General features: G+C 43.6%; 1 protein-coding gene across 2 annotated transcripts in view; it reads left to right on the forward strand.

Moving 5' to 3' along the window:
- Nucleotides 1–21179, forward strand: part of LOC139422724 (endoplasmic reticulum metallopeptidase 1-like) — a 48357-nt gene that overhangs the window by 10220 nt on the left and 16958 nt on the right. For both annotated transcript variants that reach the window (XR_011635752.1, XM_071174031.1), the window contains exons 3-9: nt 1944–2071; nt 3091–3196; nt 5707–5853; nt 6084–6176; nt 12094–12306; nt 12926–13049; nt 13350–13446. Coding sequence is in view for 1 of the 2 variants with exons in the window: in XM_071174031.1 (XP_071030132.1) it covers nt 1944–2071; nt 3091–3196; nt 5707–5853; nt 6084–6176; nt 12094–12306; nt 12926–13049; nt 13350–13446 (908 nt within the window). In the remaining variant the exon portion in view is untranslated. The remainder of the gene's footprint in view (nt 1–1943; nt 2072–3090; nt 3197–5706; nt 5854–6083; nt 6177–12093; nt 12307–12925; nt 13050–13349; nt 13447–21179) is intronic.

Consider the following 21179-nt stretch of genomic DNA (forward strand, 5'->3'; position numbering starts at 1 on the left):
CATTGTGTTGCTTGTCTGATGGTTAGGGTAGTGTTGCTGTCATTGTGTTGCTTGTCTGATGGTTAGGGAACTGTTGATCACATTGTGCTGCTTGTCTGATGGTTAGGGAACTGTTGATCACATTGTGCTGCTTGTCTGATGGTTAGGGAACTGTTGATCACATTGTGTAGCTTGTCTGATGGTTAGGGAACTGTTGATCACATTGTGTTGCTTGTCTGATGGTTAGGGAACTGTTGATCACATTGTGTAGCTTGTCTGATGGTTAGGGAACTGTTGATCACATTGTGTTGCTTGTCTGATGGTTAGGGAACTGTTGATCACATTGTGTTGCTTGTCTGATGGTTAGGGAACTGTTGATCACATTGTGTAGCTTGTCTGATGGTTAGGGAACTGTTGATCACATTGTGTAGCTTGTCTGATAGTTAGGGCACTGTTGATCACATTGTGTAGCTTGTCTGATGGTTAGGGAACTGTTGATCACATTGTGTTGCTTGTCTGATGGTTAGGGAACTGTTGATCAAATTGTGTTGCTTGTCTGATGGTTAGGGTATTGTTGATCACATTGTGTAGCTTGTCTGATGGTTAGGGAACTGTTGATCACATTGTGTTGCTTGTCTGATGGTTAGGGTACTGTTGATCACATTGTGTTGCTTGTCTGATAGTTAGGGTACTGTTGATCACATTGTGTTGCTTGTCTGATGGTTAGGGAACTGTTGATCACATTGTGTTGCTTGTCTGATGGTTAGGGAACTGTTGATCACTTTGTGTTGCTTGTCTGATGGTTAGGGAACTGTTGATCACATTGTGTTGCTTGTCTGATGGTTAGGGAACTGTAGATCACATTGTGTTGCCTGTCTGATGGTTAGGGTACTGTTGATCACATTGTGTAGCTTGTCTGATGGTTAGGGAACTGTTGATCACATTGTGTTGCTTGTCTGATGGTTAGGGAACTGTTGATCACATTGTGTTGCTTGTCTGATGGTTAGGGAACTGTAGATCACATTGTGTTGCTTGTCTGATGGTTAGGGAACTGTTGATCACATTGTGTTGCTTGTCTGATGGTTAGGGAACTGTTGATCACATTGTGTTGCTTGTCTGATGGTTAGGGAACTGTAGATCACATTGTGTTGCTTGTCTGATGGTTAGGGTACTGTTGATCACATTGTGTAGCTTGTCTGATGGTTAGGGAACTGTAGATCACATTGTGTTGCTTGTCTGATGGTTAGGGAACTGTAGATCACATTGTGTAGCTTGTCTGATGGTTAGGGTACTGTTGATCAAATTGTGTAGCTAGTCTGATGGTTAGGGTAGTGTTGCTATCATTGTGTTGCTTGTCTGATGGTTAGGGTAGTGTTGCTATCATTGTGTTGCTTCTCTGATGGTTAGGGTACTGATGCCATCATTGTGTTGCTTGTCTGATGGTTAGGGTAGTGTTGCTGTCATTGTGTTGCTTGTCTGATGGTTAGGGAACTGTAGATCACATTGTGTAGCTTGTCTGATGGTTAGGGTACTGTTGATCAAATTGTGTAGCTAGTCTGATGGTTAGGGTAGTGTTGCTATCATTGTGTTGCTTGTCTGATGGTTAGGGTAGTGTTGCTATCATTGTGTTGCTTCTCTGATGGTTAGGGTACTGATGCCATCATTGTGTTGCTTGTCTGATGGTTAGGGTAGTGTTGCTGTCATTGTGTTGCTTGTCTGATGGTTAGGTAGTAAGTGATTACTGTTGCTCCCACTGTGTGATTATGCAATCAGCCTTCCAGGCAGGAATTTCAGCAGGGCATTACTTGTGTCACACACACACACACACACACACACACACACACTAATCTCGCTCACCAATATTCAGAGACACACCCATATCGTTTTATGAGACCACACACACAGAGTGTTACTGTGCCAGCCTTCCTCAGTCTCTGACCCCATGTAACCTGTGTGTGGGACAGGTGCAAGTGACGATGCAGTGAGCTGTGCGGTGATGTTGGAGGTGCTCCACTCCCTGGCCAACCTCTCCACACCTCTACGACATGGGGTGGTGTTCCTCTTCAATGGAGCTGAGGAGAATGTGCTGCAGGTGAGAGAGACCCTGTGGGACAGTAGTGAACACTGGACAGAGAGGGGCACTAGTGAACACGACAGAGAGGGACACTAGTGAACACTGGACAGAGAGAGACCCTGTGGGACAGTAGTGAACACTGGACAGAGAGAGACACTGTGGGACAGTAGTGAACACTGGACAGAGAGGGACACTAGTGAACACGACAGAGAGAGATACTGTGGGACAGTAGTGAACACTGGACAGAGAGAGACACACTGGGACAGTAGTGAACACTGGACAGAGAGCGACACTGGGGGACACTAATTAACACTGGGCAGAGAGAGACACTGTGGGACAGTAGTGCACACTAGACAGAGAGGGACACTAGTGAACACTTGACAGAGAGGGACACTGGGGGACAGTAGTGAACACTGGACAGAGAGGGGCACTAGTGAACACTAGACAGAGAGGGACACTAGTGAACACTGGACAGAGAGGGACACTAGTGAACACTGGACAGAGATGGACACTAGTGAACACTGGACACTGGGGGACACTAGTGAACACTGGACAGAGAGGGACACTGGGGGACACTAGTGAACATTGGACAGAGACACTGGGGGACACTAGTGAACACTGGACAGAGAGGGACACTAGTGAACACTGGACAGAGAGGGACACTGGGGGACACTAGTGAACATTGGACAGAGACACTGGGGGACACTAGTGAACACTGGACAGAGAGGGACAATGGGGGATGCTAGTGAACACTGGACAGAGAGAGACACTGGGGGACACTAGTGAACACAGGACAGAGAGAGACACTGGGGGACACTAGTGAACACTGGACAGAGAGAGACACTAGTGAACACTGGACAGGATGTTAGGAGGTCAACTAAGTTTACACAATCACATTTCGAGTGACATACATTTTCAGCCAGAATCATAAATGCTATTCCTCTTGTGTAAGGGTTGCTTGTTCTTGTAAAATGATACTAAATGACATATGGAATGTGAAATATTGTTTTATAAACCTCTTCTCCCCTGCACCCCAGGCGAGTCATGGCTTCATCACTCAGCATCCCTGGGCCAAGCAGGTCCGAGCCTTCATCAACCTGGAGGCTGCAGGAGTGGGCGGCAAAGAGGTGGTGTTTCAGACAGGTAAGTGGACACACACACACACACACTCACAGGTGGTAGGTGGAGGCAGCGGGGATGGGGGGACAAAGAATTGGTGTTTTCTAGTAGAAGTAGAAGGTGCCCCCTACACCACCGATCTAGGATCAGATTAGCCTACTCCCAAACCTAACCTTAACCAGGAGAAGAAATAAAGTAGTATCTGATCCTAGATCTGTGGGGTAGGGGTTAGGGGCAACTTCTACCTACTCTGTGTTTTAGACCAGTGATTGGACCTGGATCCAGGCCAATGGAACATATTTATTTAGGTGTCTGTGTCAGCAGCTGAACAAACCTTCCTGGCCCTCAGGGAACGGAATAGAGCTGTCGTACAGGAACACCTGCAGAATGCAAATGGCCCCCAGCAATGTCAGCTTGAGGAGAGAGAGGTGTGATAGGAAAATCAATTCACTGGCTGCAGAAGTAAACTGGCTGATGTTGTAAATGTGAATATCTTATGCTTGGAATTTACCCCAATTAGTAGACTGGTGGGACTAATTAGGGTAAACCATATATATATATATTCGCCCATCTCAGTGAACTAATCCATTGTGGAGGCCTAGACTAAAAGACAATTTATGCTTGATCTGAAAATGTGGTATGGGACGCAATTGCGGAGCCTCCAGAGGGCAAATCCAGCCCTGTACCGCATCGCTATGCTCCTCCCAAATGTTATAACAATGTGGGGGGCTCTGTATAGCTCTGCATTGACCTGATTGGTTGACGGTAGGTGGGGGCAGTACATCCTGTAGAAAACACAAACTCACTTCCTTGACAACAGCTCTGCACTGCTCAGCGAAGCACAAGAAGTGTGAATGCCCTGACTTCTGCAGATTTGGATATCATTTTGATTAACCACATGAAAATGATTTTGACATATGAAGATGTTATTATAAATTAAATGAAAGTGTTCCATGAAAATGTGTATATGAAAATCATAACTGGCATGCAGATCGGTAGAAATGGTAAGATAAATTGGCATTCAACATGAGAAAGGTTGCTGACTCTTCGTGTAGCCTTTTACCGGCAACTTCAGGAGAGTAGTGGCAGAATCTATGAAAGCCAGCAGGAGGAAGATGGTCGGGTTAAAGTTGTTATCTTCCCTAGATCTCTGACTCCCTCTTGAGTCATTTGTGTGTTATTTAATCCTACAGTGAGCTTAAAGCATCAGACAAGCTTGATGCATATAGTTGATTTTATTAAAACACATAGGGTGTGTCTATATATCGAAGAATACACGTTAAAAAAGAACAGACTACTTTCGGTCTACCAAGATTTTCTTTAGTCGGGGACTGCCCTACTCCTTTAAAGCAGCCTTTCTATGGTAATGGTCGCACAGATAGTGGATCGCGCCCATAGTGGGTCGCGCGCCCATAGTGGGTCGCGCCCATAGTGGGTCGCACCCATAGTGGGACGCACCCATAGTGGCTCGCGGCCTATTAATAGTGGGGCGCGAAGTGTCATGGTTCATGTATAATTATTTAATGAATTACTGGAATTGATTTGTTCAAGTGCAACTGCGCTCACTGTTCAATGCGATCTCTGTTTAGCAGCTGTATCTCAGCTCAGTTTGGCAGCCGCGCAAGTGGGAGGAAGATGTGTGTGCTTCGTCATTTACCAGATCTTTTTTTCTGCAGTTTTCTTGAAGAACACTCCGCGACCCACACGCTGCAGCTCTGTCGTTCAGCAGCAGATGATGTGCTCTCAGCCACTGACTTGTCATTCCCAATCGCCATCACTTACCGCTGTCATCAAATGGACTCAAGCTGGCCACAAGTTCTGACTGAGCTCAATCGTCATGAAACGCACATAGAGCGATGAGTTTCTCTCTCTTGGTTTTGTACAAACTTTGAGAAATAACGAGTGTTTTGTGCGGAATTAGCTGAATGGTATCAAATACATCAAACACATGGTTTCCATGGTTTCCAGGTGTTTGATGCCATTCCATTCTCTCCGTTCCAGCCATTATTATTAACCTTCCTCCCCTCAGCAGCCTCCCGTGGTTCTGTTATACATCTGTGTGATGTGATCAGTCAGTTTTTTTCCAGTTCAGAATGAAAATGATTTATTGTATTTCAACAGCTACAGTTCCAACCTTTACAGATCAGTGTTTTTAATGGGGAAAATAAACATGAATAGATATTTATATGGGTATTTCATTATTAGTTTTTGTCTATATTGCATTTGTTTTAGGCATAACGGCAATGAAATGTACCAATATTTACGTATAGTTGCATATTATCCTAAGCTTGGGTTCCAGGAAAACACAGAATTTCTAATTTGGGTCCAAGGCTGAAAACGTTTAAGAACCCCTGCTTTAAAGGATGGACTCTATGTACAAGTTTAAAGTGGTGGTTTCACATCTTTTACGAGTCCCTCCTGTCTTGGCTCTCCTTCATTCACATACACACATACACATATACACACACATATATACACACACACACACACACATATATACACACACACACACACACACACACACACACACACAGGTCCTGAGAACCCCTGGTTGGTCCAGGCCTATGTCCATGCTGCCAAACATCCCTTTGCCTCGGTGGTGGGACAGGAAGTCTTCCAGAGCGGTGTGATCCCATCTGACACGGACTTCCGCATCTACAGGGATTTTGGAAACATTCCAGGTAGGGTAAAACTTCTGCCTTCTTAGATCTCTGCTCTGCTGCCAAGCCTACTGGCAGACTAGCCGACTGCCTATCCGACTGCCTTCACTTTATTTAATGGTTGTCTGAGTTCATCCTTTAGTGTGTTTCTCATTAGCCTCTAGATGAACAGTTCATTCCCATTCCCCCTACCTGAGCTTTGTTAATCTCACTGACCTGACCCTCTTGTCCCTGCCTGTGTGTCTCTGTAGGAATTGATTTGGCCTTCATTGAGAACGGTTTCCTCTACCACACCAAGTACGACACATCCGACAGAATACTGACCGACTCCATCCAGAGGGCAGGTAAGTTCTACGGGCCCCATAGCAGTGCTTTCTCCTTTATGAACAGAGACTGTTGTCTGTGTGTGGGAAGAGGGCTGTTTCTCCGTCTCCAATCTGAGGCTGGTGATGCATGTGTCTGGGAGTCTGAGGAGACTTCTACCATGGTGTTTGGCTAGCTCAGCTCAGGTCCTTGTTGGTGGGGGTTAAGCACGAGGAAGTGGGCTATGCCTTCTTCCCAGGGTGAACCAAGCATGTCACTGCAGCACCACACTCTGCTGGCTCACGTGGCGATGTGCCAGACGCTGAGGTGAACAGAGCTGTGTCCTGGACGGTCACTAACGCCCGCCATCAGATCAGGCAAGCTATACCTCCCTCCATCAACTTCACTCCGTCTCTCTACATACCAATGCTCAGCTCAGGCCAGATGGGCAATCTACACTTCTCATAACATTCTCTTCTCTTCTTCTCTCCTCTCCTTCTCTTTGTGCTCCCTTGCTCGGCTCAGCTCAGGCCGCCAGACAGACAGATCTGCTGTAGGCTACACTCAGCTCAGGCTGCCAGACAGACAGATCTGCTGTAGGCTATGCTCAGCTTAGGCTGCCAGACAGACAGATCTGCTGTAGGCTACACTCAGCTCAGGCTGCCAGACAGACAGATCTGCTGTAGGCTACGCTCAGCTCAGAATGCCAGACAGACAGATCTGCTGTAGGCTACGCTCAGCTCAGAATGCCAGACAGACAGATCTGCTGTAGGCTACGCTCAGCTCAGAATGCCAGACAGACAGATCTGCTCTAGGCTAGTTTACAAATGACTCCAAACAACCGGACAATCAGACTGACTTTAGTACAGACAGACAACCTCTTTTTCTATTCCTCAGAGCCCACTTCAGACGAGCACTCTGACCCATTACAGTGTGTTTTACCCTCCGTCTGCTCCCTCCTTCCCTCTCTCCCTCCCTCCTTCCCTCTCCATATCTCATGTATCAATGACAGTGCTACTGTACTGTAGGCTGTAGCTCACAACCTAGTCCTCAACACAGCTAGGTAGCCCCTCTCTGCTCCCTACTCTCTCTCCACATTCCATCCATTAATGAAAACGACTGCTCAAACAAGCACTTAACTCCCTGGTAGTGTAAACACAATCTGCTGTCGGCTATAGCACACCTCACATACTGCTCAACCTCTACCGACGGTCACTCTCCTCTAACCTTCACGCCAAGGTAGCTTAAACACCCCCACTGTCTGTAGCACACATACTGCTCAACCAAGCACTCTCCTTTAACCTTCACGCCAAGGTAGCTTAAACACCCTCCACTGTCTGTAGCACACATACTGCTCAACCAAGCACTCTCCTCTAACCTTCACGCCAAGGTAGCTTAAACACCCCCACTGTCTGTAGCACACATACTGCTCAACCAAGCACTCTCCTCTAACCTTCACGCCAAGGTAGTTTAACACCCCCACTGTCTGTAGCACACATACTGCTCAACCAAGCACTCTACTTTAACCTCTAACTACCAAGTAGAATAAACACCACATACTGCTCAACCAAGCACTCTACTCTAACCACCAAGTAGAATAAACACCACATACTGCTCAACCAAGCACTCTACTCTAACCACCAAGTAGAATAAACGCCACATACTGCTCAACCAAGCACTCTACTCTAACCACCAAGTAGAATAAACACAACATACTGCTCAACCAAGCACTCTACTCTAACCTCTAACCACCAAGTAGAATAAACACAACATACTGCTCAACCAAGCACTCTACTCTAACCACCAAGTAGAATAAACACCACATACTGCTCAACCAAGCACTCTACTCTAACCTCTAACTACCAGGTAGCATAAACACCACATACTGCTCAACCAAGCACTCTACTCTAACCACCAAGTAGAATAAACACAACATACTGCTCAACCAAGCACTCTACTCTAACCACCAAGTAGAATAAACACAACATACTGCTCAATCAAGCACACATAAACAGTAGTGGGGGAAATAAAGTATCTAAAATAGAAGCAGCCCATCAAGACAGTCATGAGATATTACTAGCCTGAGGAGCTATTTTGAACAACATAGCAGTCTAACCCTGTATGGTGGAGAAGGAACAGTCGAGGAAGGTGAGAGAGTATATCTTAAAGCAGGGTTCCCTAACTGCTGCGAGAAAGCAGCAGGATTTATTTGGTTCCCCAAGTTTTCTGAGCAATTTTTTTTATTGTTGGACATAAGACTGTAAAAACACAGGCACATTTTGGAAATGTCTCTCAAAGTATTCCCACGCATAAGAGATACTGTATATGTGATTGTTTACAATAGTAAGCATAATTCTCCTAACCTGCTGCGGTAATTCTACTAACCTGCTACGTTAAAATTCTCTTAACTTGCTGCGAGAAAGCAGTTCGGTATTGAAGTGGCGTGAAAATACTATTTTCCCCATATCTTAGAAGGTGACAGACGGTCACTAACAGACCCAGTGACACTACCACCATGATAAATGGACCAGGATCTGTTTTAGAAGTAATTCATCTTTATCCTAACATCTGGTCCAAAACTAGATTCATGTTCTCACTTCTGGTTGTAATCTGGTTCAAAACTACTATAGATACATGCTGTTAGTTCTGGTTGCAATCTGGTCCAAAACTACTATAGATGCATGCTGTTAGTTCTGGTTGCAATCTGGTCCAAAACTACTATAGATGCATGCTGTTAGTTCTGGTTGCAATCTGGCCCAAAACTACTATAGATGCATGCTGTTAGTTCTGGTTGCAATCTGGTCCAAAACTACTATAGATACATGCTGTTAGTTCTGGTTGCAATCTGGTCCAAAACTACTATAGATTCAGAAGTTTACAGACACTTAGGTTGGAGTCATTAAAACTCATTTTTCAACCACTCCACAAATTTCTTGTTAACAATCTATAGTTTTGGCAAGTCGGTTAGGACATCTACTTTGTGCATGACACAAGTAATTTTTCCAACAATTGTTTCCAGACAGATTATTTCACTTATAATTTCACTGTATCACAATTCCAGTGGGTCAAAGTTTACATACACTAATTTGACTGTGTTTGGAAAATTCCAGAAAATGTCATAGAAGCTTCTGGTAGGCTAATTGACATAATTTGAGTCAATTGGAGGTGTACCTGTGGATGTATTTCAAGGCCTACCTTCAAACTCAGTGCCTTGACGTCTTAACGTCATGGGAAAATCAAAAGAAATCAGCCAAGACCTCAGAAAAAAATTGTTGACCCCCACAAGTCTGGTTAATCCTTGGAGCAATTTCCAAACGCCTGAAGCTACCACGTTCATCTGTATAAACGCAAGTATAAACACAATGGGACCACGCAGCCGTCATACCGCTCAGGAAGGGGACGTGTTCTGTCTCCTAGAGATGAATGTACTTTGGTGTGAAAAGTGCAAATCAATCCCAGAACAAGAGCAAAGGACCTTGTGAAGATGCTGGAGGAAACAGGTACAAAAGTATCTATATCCACAGTAAAATGAGTCCTATATCAACATAATCTGAAAGGCCGCTCGGCAAGGAAAAAGCCACTGCTCCAAAACCGCCATAAAAAAGCCAGACTACGGTTTGCAACTGCACATGGGGACGAAGATCGTACTTTTTTGGAGAAATGTCCTCTGGTCTGATGAAACAAAAATAGAACTGTTTGGCCTTAATGACCATCGTTATGTTTGGAGGAAAGGGGAGGCTGAAGAACACCATCCCAACCGTGAAGCACGACGATGGCAGCATCATGTTGTGGGGGTGCTTTGCTGCAGGAGGGACTGGTGCACTTCACAAAATAGATGGCATCATGAGGTAGGAAAATTATGTGGATATATTGAAGCAACATCTCAAGACATCAGTCAGGAAGTTAAAGCTTGGTCGCAAATGGGTCTTCCAAATGGACAATGACCGCAAGCATACTTCCAAAGTTATGGCAAAATGGCTTAAGGACAACAAAGTCACGGTATTGGAGTGGCCATCACAAAGCCCTGACCTCAATCCTATAGAAAATGTGTGGGCAGAACTGAAAAAGTGTTTGCGAGCAAGGAGGTCTACAAACCTGACTCAGTTACACCAGCTCTGTCAGGAGGAATTTGCCAAAATGCAATTTATTGTGGGAAGCTTGTGGAAGGCTACCCAAAACATTTGACCCAAGTTAAACTACTTAAAGGCAACGCTACCAAATACTAATTGAGTGTATGTAAACTTCTGACCCACTGGGAATGTGATGAAAGAAATAAAAGCTGAAATAAATAATTCTCTATTATTCTGACATTTCACATTCTTCAAATAAAGTGGTGATCCTAACTGACCTAAGACAGGGAATTTTCACTATGATTAAATGTCAGTAATTGTGAAAAACTGAGTTTAAATGTATTTGGCTAAGGTGTATGTAAACTTCTGACTTCAACTGTACATACTGTTAGTTCTGGTTGTAATCTGGTTCAAAACTACTAAAGATAAATGATCTTAGTTCTGCTTCAAAACTAGATGCAAATCACTAATTCCTTCGTCAATTTGTAGTGTAATTCTTAATCTCTGACTGGATGGAGGGAATTAGTGAAACTCTAAACATCAAATAATTTCAGTATGACGAGGCCTAGTTTCCCCCAACCCAGAGGACCAGCCAAGCTAGCCTGCTTAAACCAGTGTTTCAGTTTAAACACAGCTAAGTCAGTTTGGATTCCAGGCTACCAGGCAACCAATATCCAAATGAAAGCAATGCTTTATGTTTGCGTTCTGGGGGCAGAACGGACTCCGTGGAGATATCAAACGGAACACTGGAACAATGGAGCTTTGTGCACGGCTGGCCATTTTACCAGGCTAGGCTGCTGTTTACTTACTTTTGTGTTTTCAAGCAAACAGAGAGGGGGGAGATGCACTAGCAGCATACCAGACCTTGGTTCAGTTACTATTGGAAATGTTTCAAATAATTTAAGCATTTTCTCTAGTCTAGCTTACCATGGAGTGACAGATGTGTGCGGTTTGCTGTTTTGGACATTTCTATTGGTCCATTTAAGCCAGGCAAGCTCAATCAAGCACAGACAAAGCTTTTAAATAATGTTCTATATTATTTGAACCCAGCTCTGCAGCATACTGAGATCATTCATAACCCACCGACAGCAGGGGACATCACAGACAGGCAGCACAACTGACCCATCCCTAAGTGTAATCACAACGCACTAACGCTGTGCTAGACAAACACAATACGTTTATGTAGCCCTGCATTTTGTGTTCTATTTGTTTAGGGCTTGATGTTGTCTTGGCATAGAATGCAGCACATTCATGTTTTTCATCCTCCCACTGGTCCCTTTGTCTGTCTGTTGTTGGTTTAATGATTGATACATTGCATTGTTTGTTTAGAAAATGCTTCTATTGAAGCACTACTCGGTATACCAGCGAATCACTGCAGCTTTTCAGGCTAAAGGGCACAACAGCAATATAATCCATCTGGGATTTGATCAGACAAACCCTCTCATCTAATGGGGCGGCAGGTAGCCTGGTGGTTAGAGCGTTGGACTAGTAACCGAAAGGTTTAAAAAATGTTTTAAAAAATGTGTCGTTCTGCCCCCTGAACAAGGCAGCTAACCCACTGTTCCTAGGCCGTCATCGAAAATAAGAATTTGTTCTTAACTGACTTGCCTAGTTAAATAAAGATAAAATAAACTAAATAATGTCCATGGATATAACTGTTAGGCCAAAGAGCGTTTTAGACTGAATGTCAAATGTAACAGCTTTTTAGAAATGCCTTCTCAGTCTCATCATAAACTATGTTTTTAGCAGCTAATGGCAATCTCTAATAAATACAAATTCTGCCTTCAATCTCATCTGGAAGAGGCCTGTTATGTACCCAATTTACACCACTGGGTTCAATAAATCAAATTTTACTTCACTTTACTTAACCTCCTTCCCGTATCCCTAGGTGACAACATCCTGGCGGTACTGAAGCACCTGGTGATGTCTGAGGAGCTGGCGGACTCGTCGGAGTATCGTCATGGCAACATGGTGTTCTTTGACCTGCTTGGCATGGTGGTGGTGGCGTACCCGGCCCGCGTTGGTACCATTATCAACTACATGACTGCCATGGCAACCTTCCTCTACCTATTTAAGAAGTGCTCCCATCCCAGTAATGTTGGTAAGTGACATCATGAGCATAGATTGCGACTTGACCCAGATTGCGATTTATAATGGACTGGTTTTGGATGGCGCAAACAACACCACCAATTGTGTGAAGGCAAATTGTCAAATTTTGTTATGAACAAATGCATCGAAGAGTACAGTAAATGTAAAAGACACACAAAATCAACAGTGTAATGTTGGGATTCAGTTTTGTCAGGTATCCTCAACTTTGGTCTAATAATTTTCCCATAATCTCCAAATTGTTCCCTTTTTAATTCCTACCATGGTTATGCTTTTCATATTTCTTCTGTAAGAAACATTTCTATTTAGCCCTATCCATATAGGCCAATCCCCATGAGTGTAAAGGGTGTATGTGTTTGAGCAGAGCAGGATGGGTTTGGTAATGTGGGGGACCTTTATTGGATATTTTCCTCTAAAGTGTGTTAAAGGATTAATGACTATCTGTGTACAGCAGAGTTGGGGTAAATTCCATTTGAATTCAGGAAGTAAACTGAAATTCTAATTCTAATTGGCTTCATTGGCTTTCTACAGGGGAAAATATAATTTCAGTTTACTTCCTGAATTGACCCCGTCCCTGACTAGCTGTGTACTGTATGTACCTCTCTCTTTCCTAGGAGGTCGTTACATCAAGGAGCTGGCCTATGCCACAGCGGTGGTCATCCTCAGCTGGTTGGTCACTCTGCTGACAGTGCTCATCATAGCCTTGGTTGTGTCGCTGACAGGACGATCCATGTTCTGGTATTAACACTTGAAACACACATTTTCTTCAGGAAATGTACATTTTCTAGTTTATTTAGACAACATTTATTTCACCATTTAGACATAAATAAAAATGTCCAGAGTATAACAAGAGAAGATGTATGGAAGTAAATGTATCCAATCAATCTTCTTCCTGTGTGCTTATATTGGATCGCCCCTACCACACACTTTAGAGGACAACTTCATTATTTTAACAATATAGAATATTGCCATTACTTATAGAAGTATAAGTCATATCATTTTGCATAAATATTGTTTTTTTTCTCCGTTGTCTTCTAGGTACAATGACTTCTATACATGCATCTTTATGTACGGTTCTGCTGCCACTGGGACGATGGTCCTGATCCACACACTGGCCAAGAACCTCTACTACGGGGTGAGCTGCGTGTGTGTGTGTGTTTGTGTTAGTGGTGCATGGGTCAGTTGTTTGTTCACCCGCACTCACCCGCAACTGCTAATAACCCATCCACAACCACCCGACTATATGTAAAAATGTGACAATCTGAGGCCCACACCTAACCCTCTAGCTGTAGGCTAGTCCGAGACGGCAGAACCATTTTTCTGAATGGGGGTGCAGGTTGTATTTTTTGTTGTTGACTGATTTATATATGTTTCTGCTTATAATTTCCAACATTTTGGTAGACTATTTGTTAGTAAACTTGTCTGTAATTAGATACATGAAGCTTCTCTTCTGTCATTCGGTGCATCTGGGAAAGTATTCAGACCACTTCCCTTTTCCACATTCTAAGATGCTACAGCCTTATCATCTAAGATGCTACAGCCTTATCCCAGTTATCCCAGTTGACAGTGCACGTCAGAGCAAAAACCAAGCCATGAGGTTGAAGGAATTGCCCTTAGAGCTCCGAGACAGGATTGTGTCGAGGCACAGATCTGGGGAAGGGTACCAAGAACACAGTGGCCTCCATCCTTCTTAAATGGAAGAAGTTTGGAACCAGCAAGATTCTTCCTAGAGCTGGCCGCCCAGCCAAACTGAGCAATCGGGGGAGAAGGGCCTTGGTCAGGGAGGTGACCAAAAACCAGATGGTCACTCTGATAGAGCTCCAGAGTTCCTCTGTGGAGATGGGAGAACCTTCCAGAAGGACAACCATCTCTGCAGCACTCCACCATCAGGCCTTTATGGTAGAGTGGCCAGATTGAAGCCCCTCCTCAGTAAAAGGAACATGACAGCCCACTTGGAGTTTGCCAACAGGCATCTAAAGAACTCTCAGACCATGAGAAACAAGATTCTCTGGTCTGATGAAACCAAGATTGAAATCTCGTCACATCAGGAGGAAACCTAGCACCACCTCTACGGTGAAGCATGGTGGTGACAGCATCATGCTGTGGGGATGTTTTTCAGTGGCAGGGACTGGGAGACTAGTCAGGATCGAGGGAAAGATGAACGGAGCAAAGTACAGAGAGATCCTTGATGAAAACCTGCTCCAGAGTGCTCATGACCTCAGACTGGGCGCGAAGGTTCACCTTCCCACAGGACAACCACCCCAAGCACACAGCCAAGACAATGCAGGAGTGGCTTTGGGACAAGTTTCTGAATGTCCTTGAGTGGCCCAGCCAGAGCTTGGACTTGAACCTGATCAAACATCTCTGGAGAGACCTGAAAATAGCTATGTAGCGACGCTCCCCATCCAACCTGATAGAGCTTGAGAGGATCTGCAGAGAAGAATGGGAGAAACTCCCCAAATACTGGTGTAGCTTCATACCCAAGAAGACTTGAGGGTGTAATCGCTGCCAAAGGTGTTTCAACAAAGTACTGAGTTAAGGGTCTGAATACTTATGTAAATGTAATAATTCTAAATAACTGTTTTTGCTTTGCCATTATGGGATATTGTGTGTAGATTGATGAGGGGGAAAAAACGATTTAATCAATTTTAGAATAAGGCTGTAACGTAACAACATGTGGAACAAGTCAAGGTCTGAATACTTTCCAATTGGACTGTAATGTCTATGGATTCAGTATGTTGCCCTAGGACAGCTATTATCAAACTGGGGTATGTGCAATGCTGTCGGGGGTACGCCAAAACACAATATCAAAAGTAACACAAGCAACATATAGCATTAATAAGAAGGGTCTAGAAGCGTCTTATATGGTGAGCTACCGAGTGGCTAGGACAGGCAAGCCCCATACTATTGTAGAGGACTTCATTCTTCCTGCTGCTGCGGATATGGCTGGGACAATGCTGGGCCCAAAAGGCCCCAAAAACTATACAGATAATGCCTTCATCAAACAACACTGTTTCACGACTTTCACAACGCATCAGACATGGCAGGAGATGTTTTGAAACAATTACTGCTTTGCATACAAGCCAGTGAATTCTATGCGTTACAGCTGGATGAGTCAACAGCTCCTGGTATATGTCTGTTATGTTTATGGGGGGTCAATTAAGGAAGACTTCCTCTTCTGGAAACCAGGATAACAGGAGAGGATATTTTTTAAGTACTGAACAGCTTTGTGACATCAAATGGACTTTGGTGGTCAAGATGTGTTGGTATCTGTACTGATGGCACAAAAGCCATGACAGGGAGACATAGTGGAGTGGTAACGCGCGTGCAAGCAGTTGCTCCCGACGCCACTTGGGTACACTGCAGCATCCACCGAGAGGCTCTTGCTGCCAAGGGAATGCCTGACAGCTTGAAAGATGTTTTGGATGCTACAGTGAAAATGGTTAACTTTGTTAAAGCAAGGCCCCTGAACTCTTGTGTATTTTCTGCATTATACAATGATATGGGCAGCGACCATGTAACGTTTTTACAACATACAGAAGAAGTGCGCTGGTTATCAAGGGGAAAAGTATTGACACTTTTTTTTAGAATTGAGAGACGAGCTTAAAGTTTTCTTTACTGACCATCATTTTCACTTGTCTGACCGTTTGCATGATGACGAGTTTCTCACACGACTGGCCTATTTGGGTGATGTTTTTTCTCGCCTGAATGATCTGAATCTAGGATTACAGGGACTCTCCACAACTATATACAATGTACGGGACAAAATTAAGGCTATGATTAAGAAGTTGGAGCTCCTCTCTGTCTGCATTAACAAGGACAACACACAGGTCTTTCCATCATTGTATAATTTTTGTGTGCAAACTCAAGCTTACGGACAATGTCAAATGTGATACAGCGAACCACCTGAGTGAGTTGGGTGCGCAATTACTCAGGTACTTTCCCGAAACGGAGGACACAAACTGGATTCGTTATCCCTTTTCATGCTCTGCCTCCAGTCCACTTCCCAATATCTGAACAAGAGATTCTCATCGAAATTGCAACAAGCGGTTCTGTGAAAATAGAATTTAATCAGAAGTCACTGCCAGATTTCTGGATTGGGCTGCGCTCAGAGTATCCTGTCTTGGCAAATCGCACTGTTAAGACACTGATGCCCTTTGCAACCACGTACCTCTGTGAGAGTGGATTCTCGGCCCTCACTGGCATGAAAACTAAATGCAGGCACAGATTGTGTGGAAAATAATTTAAGACTGAGACTCTCTCCAATATGACCCAACATTGAAGTGCATCCTTTCAAGCACACCCTTAACCTGTGGTGAGTTATTCACAATTTTTGTTGAACAAATCGGGTTTTGTATGTAAGATGGTTAAATAAAGAGCACAATGATTTATTATTATCAGTGCCCTGGTCCTATAAGAGCTCTTTGTCACTTCCCATGAGCTGGGTTGTGACAACAACTCACACTCATTCTTATGTTTAATGTGTGTGTGTGTGGCAGGCTTACAATGATGGCAAAAAACAACATTTGACAGTGCGCTGACCCTGGTTCTATTTGACAGAACGCAGCTGGTTGTTGAATGTTTGAAGGGGTACGGGACTATAAAACGTTTGGGAACCACTGCCCTAAAAGACTAAATAAACCCTTGCTCACCATAAATCGATAGAATACCAATGTCAACTAGATTGAAGCGTTCAAAGTTTTCTCTGTCATTTCTGCTTCTTTCTTAGAGCAAAGACGTTTAGGGATCGGGGAGGAAGTGCAATAGCAAAAAAAGAAAAAGGAATGATTTTCTTTGCCAAGTTTCTGAAGGACATGAGTTCGACCGGTTGTACGGAAATAGAAAGCTGTGTAAACGAGACAACATGTTTCTGATTAGATTTCAGTTCAGCTTGGATGCATATTTAATGTGGTTGACGTACTATCAGTGTTTATGATGCTGATAAATATAGCACCTCTACAGACGGTATCTAACTGACCATTCACATTCTCTCAAGATGCTGAAATAAATAAATCATATTTCTCCACTCCTGTTCCCTAGTCAAAATGTAGCCTACATTTGGTGTATCATTTTACAGCAATAAATGTTTAATTCTGCAGGAGTTAATGTTAAGGCAATGTGAGAGGTTATAGACCTACAGTCAGAGTCCAGATTTCAGTTTCCATTTTACCCATCTGAACAGTAGTCTACAGTTCCCTTGACCTGTCATTGGCCTATTTGAAGACAGATCTTGTGACTGTTGAATTTGTACAGCGCCTCACAATCACCACACAACACTGTTATCATCCTCTTGTACCACTTCACCAAATCTTTCCCAAACATTACTTTCTGGTCCTCCCTTCTCTTTTTTTTCAACTCTACATTTCACAGCTTTTCTCTTATTGAAGTAAACTCCGACATCGTACTTTTTGCCTTGGTGGATCGACGGTAACCTTCTCTGCCCGTTCCCAGGCGTGTGGCCTATTTGGCAGTAGTACAGTTAGGCCCGAAAGCTTCAGCACTAAAGAAAAACCTCAGTGTAGCCTATAGATGCAGTTGACCGGGAAGTTCATGAGCAGATGAGCTCCTGAATCTTTCAGAATTATTCTACAAAAAGATAGATTTAGAGTTTAGATTATTATTATTTTTTACAAGGATATATACATGATACTACCCTCCACAACCTAACCTTAATTCCAAATGCAAACTCACAGCCTCGTTTTGGACAAAATTCTCACTGCTAATGTTTGTTACTGCTATCCAGCAAACTTTCTGAAAATCCAACAACCAGCGATAGAAGCACAACAGAAACCCAACCTGGAACTGATTAAGTCATGTTCAGTCTGAAGCTACTTCTAAAGCCTAGAAGAAAAATAACATTACAATCATCTCTACGTATTTTACTTTATACAGGCTGAATGCTAAATTAAAAGGCTACCAAGCTTGCTAGGAAATAACTGATCCTGCTGCAACTTCAATTAGCACTAAGGTGTGAAGTGACAGGTGTGAAAGTCCTTCAGCCCAACTATGGCAGCAGAGTTCCTCCCCCAACCAAATTTTGTCCCCCTGCTCCATGCATTCCCCCTTTGCAGAGGTCACCACAGTACAGTATCCCTTGGATATAAAAAGATTACAAAGAGAAGCTCCTCATGGACAATCCAGAGACACTTTTTGCTGACTGCTACAAAAATAGGAAAGAAAGCAACTTAATCTTCTACACAGACCATCCCTGGGCATTGCACACTGCTATAAGAGCACAGCACCCTCCTTCAAGAGAGAGGGTATTGGCAGAGGGCCAAAGATCAGAATACCTGAAAACAAGGACCCTGAGACAACCTATTCAATCTGTACAACAATGGAACAGTGGAGGAGGGAAACTTCAAAACACTTTCAGTAGGACTTCCACAGAAGTCCAGACTTCCACAGAAGAGCACAGACTTCCACAGAAGAGCACATACTTCCACAGAAGAGCACAGACTTCCACAGAAGAGCACAGACTTCCACAGAAGAGCACAGACTTCCACAGAAGAGCACGGCAGGAGAAGCTCTCTCTTGATGACGACTACCCCACTCCAAGCTAGTCTGATCACACCTCTTCAAACTGCCCTGCAGACGAGGAGAGTCACCCCCATAGTCGAGAGGGATACATTCAGAGATGGTGAGCTAGTCCACACACACAAGACAGCACAGAATCACAAAACAGACCAGCACAACCACACACCCCTCCCCCAACAGGACCTTAAGGGCTGAAGGTGGAGATAAATGGCTGTCTGGGAGAGCTGGCCGCACTCCGGTCTGAGGTGAGAGAACTTGAGGAAATAGAGAACACAGCCCAGCTAACAGCACTGCAGGAAGAGGTGAGAACTGAGATGCGACAATGAACAACTCATAGGAGCTAGCCATACTTCCCCCCAGGGAAGTTTAACAGAACAGCCCACTTCTGCCCCCGTCCATGTCCCCCGCCCCTGCAGCAAGGACCTCAACATGGCAGCTGCACATGCCCAGACCTTGAGTAGAGCAACAGGTCCAACCTCCACTAAGACACCCTACCCAAGCCCCATCCTGCGACCCAAGAGGCATGCACCAGACGCCCAGCATAATCTGCTCACACCTAATGGTCCGGGCCTAAACCACACAAATAGCAACACTAGACACCATGGAACACAAAGCTTTTACTATCTCATCCTGGAATATACAAGGACTGAGGTCATCGGCCTTTGGCCTAAAGAGCAGGAACCCAGACTTCACCATAGAAATCAGAAATACAGACATTGTCATTCTACAAGAAACATGGTATAGAGGAGAGGGACCCACTAGTTGCCCTCTAGGTTACAGAGAGCTGGTAGTCCCATCCACCAAACTACCAGGTGTGAAACAGGGAGGAGACTCAGTGATTATATCTGGCAGCGGGGATTACACAGTCCAAGAAGGGGAGTGTGGCTGCAAAATTGTCTTTTCCCAGAATGCCTTCTCTCCCGCCAATTTGTGCACATTCATTGTTTCATAACTTCATTGTGCGAATTGTTTGCATTTGATTGTTAGTGTGTATATATAAATTCCCCATTACATATATCACCAGTAGTACATTTACTATTAATTCCTATAATTTCTAATCTACAATGTTAATTTCTGTTAATGCATTCAACATATTATTCCAATCTTTTGCTGTTCTCATTGTCAGTGGACACATTGTTTGCAGAACGCAGAAGTCATGCTCTGATTCTGAGAAACACAAAATAGGTCTACCTGATTACGCAAATAGCCTACAGCTGTGTCTGTCCTGAGCTCACTGGTGTGGAGAAACTCTGAGGGCCCAGAGTATTTTATACAATGTCGCAAGTTAGCTAGCTCAAGCTTCAGCTGGACCCAAGTTAATAGTTGATACAATGTTTCAAGTTCATTGCAGACAGGCTATGCATAGACAATGTGATTTATAGAGTGTTTATTTTCAGGATATTTTCTACCTGCAGGCAGCAATGTTTTTATTTGTTGCTACTTTTTACATAGCTGGCAATGGCAATAGAAGGTACTTTGTAGGTTTGTATCATTTTCATTTAGATTTGGAAAGAACATTTACAATACGAAGACGTTATTATAAATGAAATGAAACTGTTCCATGAAAATGTGTAAATGAAAGTCATAACTGGCATGCAGATCGGTAGAAATGGTAAGATAAATTGGCATTCAACATGAGAAAGGTTGCTGACTCTTCATGTAGCCTTTTACCGGCAACTTCAGGAGAGTAGTGGCAGAATGTATGAAAGCCAGCAGGAGGAAGATGGTCGGGTTAACGTTGTTATCTTCCCTAGATCTCTGATCTCTTTGTGTTTTATTTAATCAAACAGGGAGCTTAAAGCATCAGACCATCTTAATGCATCAGACAAGCTCAATGCATACAGTGCATTCGGAAAGTATTCAGACCCCTTGACGTTTTCCACATTTTGTTACATTACAGCCTTTTTCTAAAATGGGTAAAGTGTTGTTTTTTTCTCTCATCAATCTACACACAATACCCCATAATGACAAAGCAAAAACAGGTTTTTAGAAATTTTAGCACAGAAATACCTTATTTACATAAGTATTCAGAACCTTCGCTATGAGACTCCACATTGAGCTCAGGTGCTTTGATGTCATTAAAACTCATAGGGGGTACCTAGGTATGGAAAAATACAAGTACAATTCTACCAATCAATTAGTCTGTCGACCAATATAAATTATTTTGTCAGGGACAGCCCTACTCGATACTGCAGCAAATTTTTTATTTTTTACCACAATGTGAAGCCTTGCCGGTTGGAAACCTCAAACTCACACAGTCATATGACTGAACAAGTTCTACCACTCAGACCAGACGCTTTGAAAAGCTTGTAACAGATATTATTCTGAAACTGT

The sequence above is a fragment of the Oncorhynchus clarkii genome, chromosome 12 (genome assembly GCF_045791955.1).
Source record: "Oncorhynchus clarkii lewisi isolate Uvic-CL-2024 chromosome 12, UVic_Ocla_1.0, whole genome shotgun sequence".
In the NCBI taxonomy this organism is placed as follows: domain Eukaryota; kingdom Metazoa; phylum Chordata; class Actinopteri; order Salmoniformes; family Salmonidae; genus Oncorhynchus; species Oncorhynchus clarkii.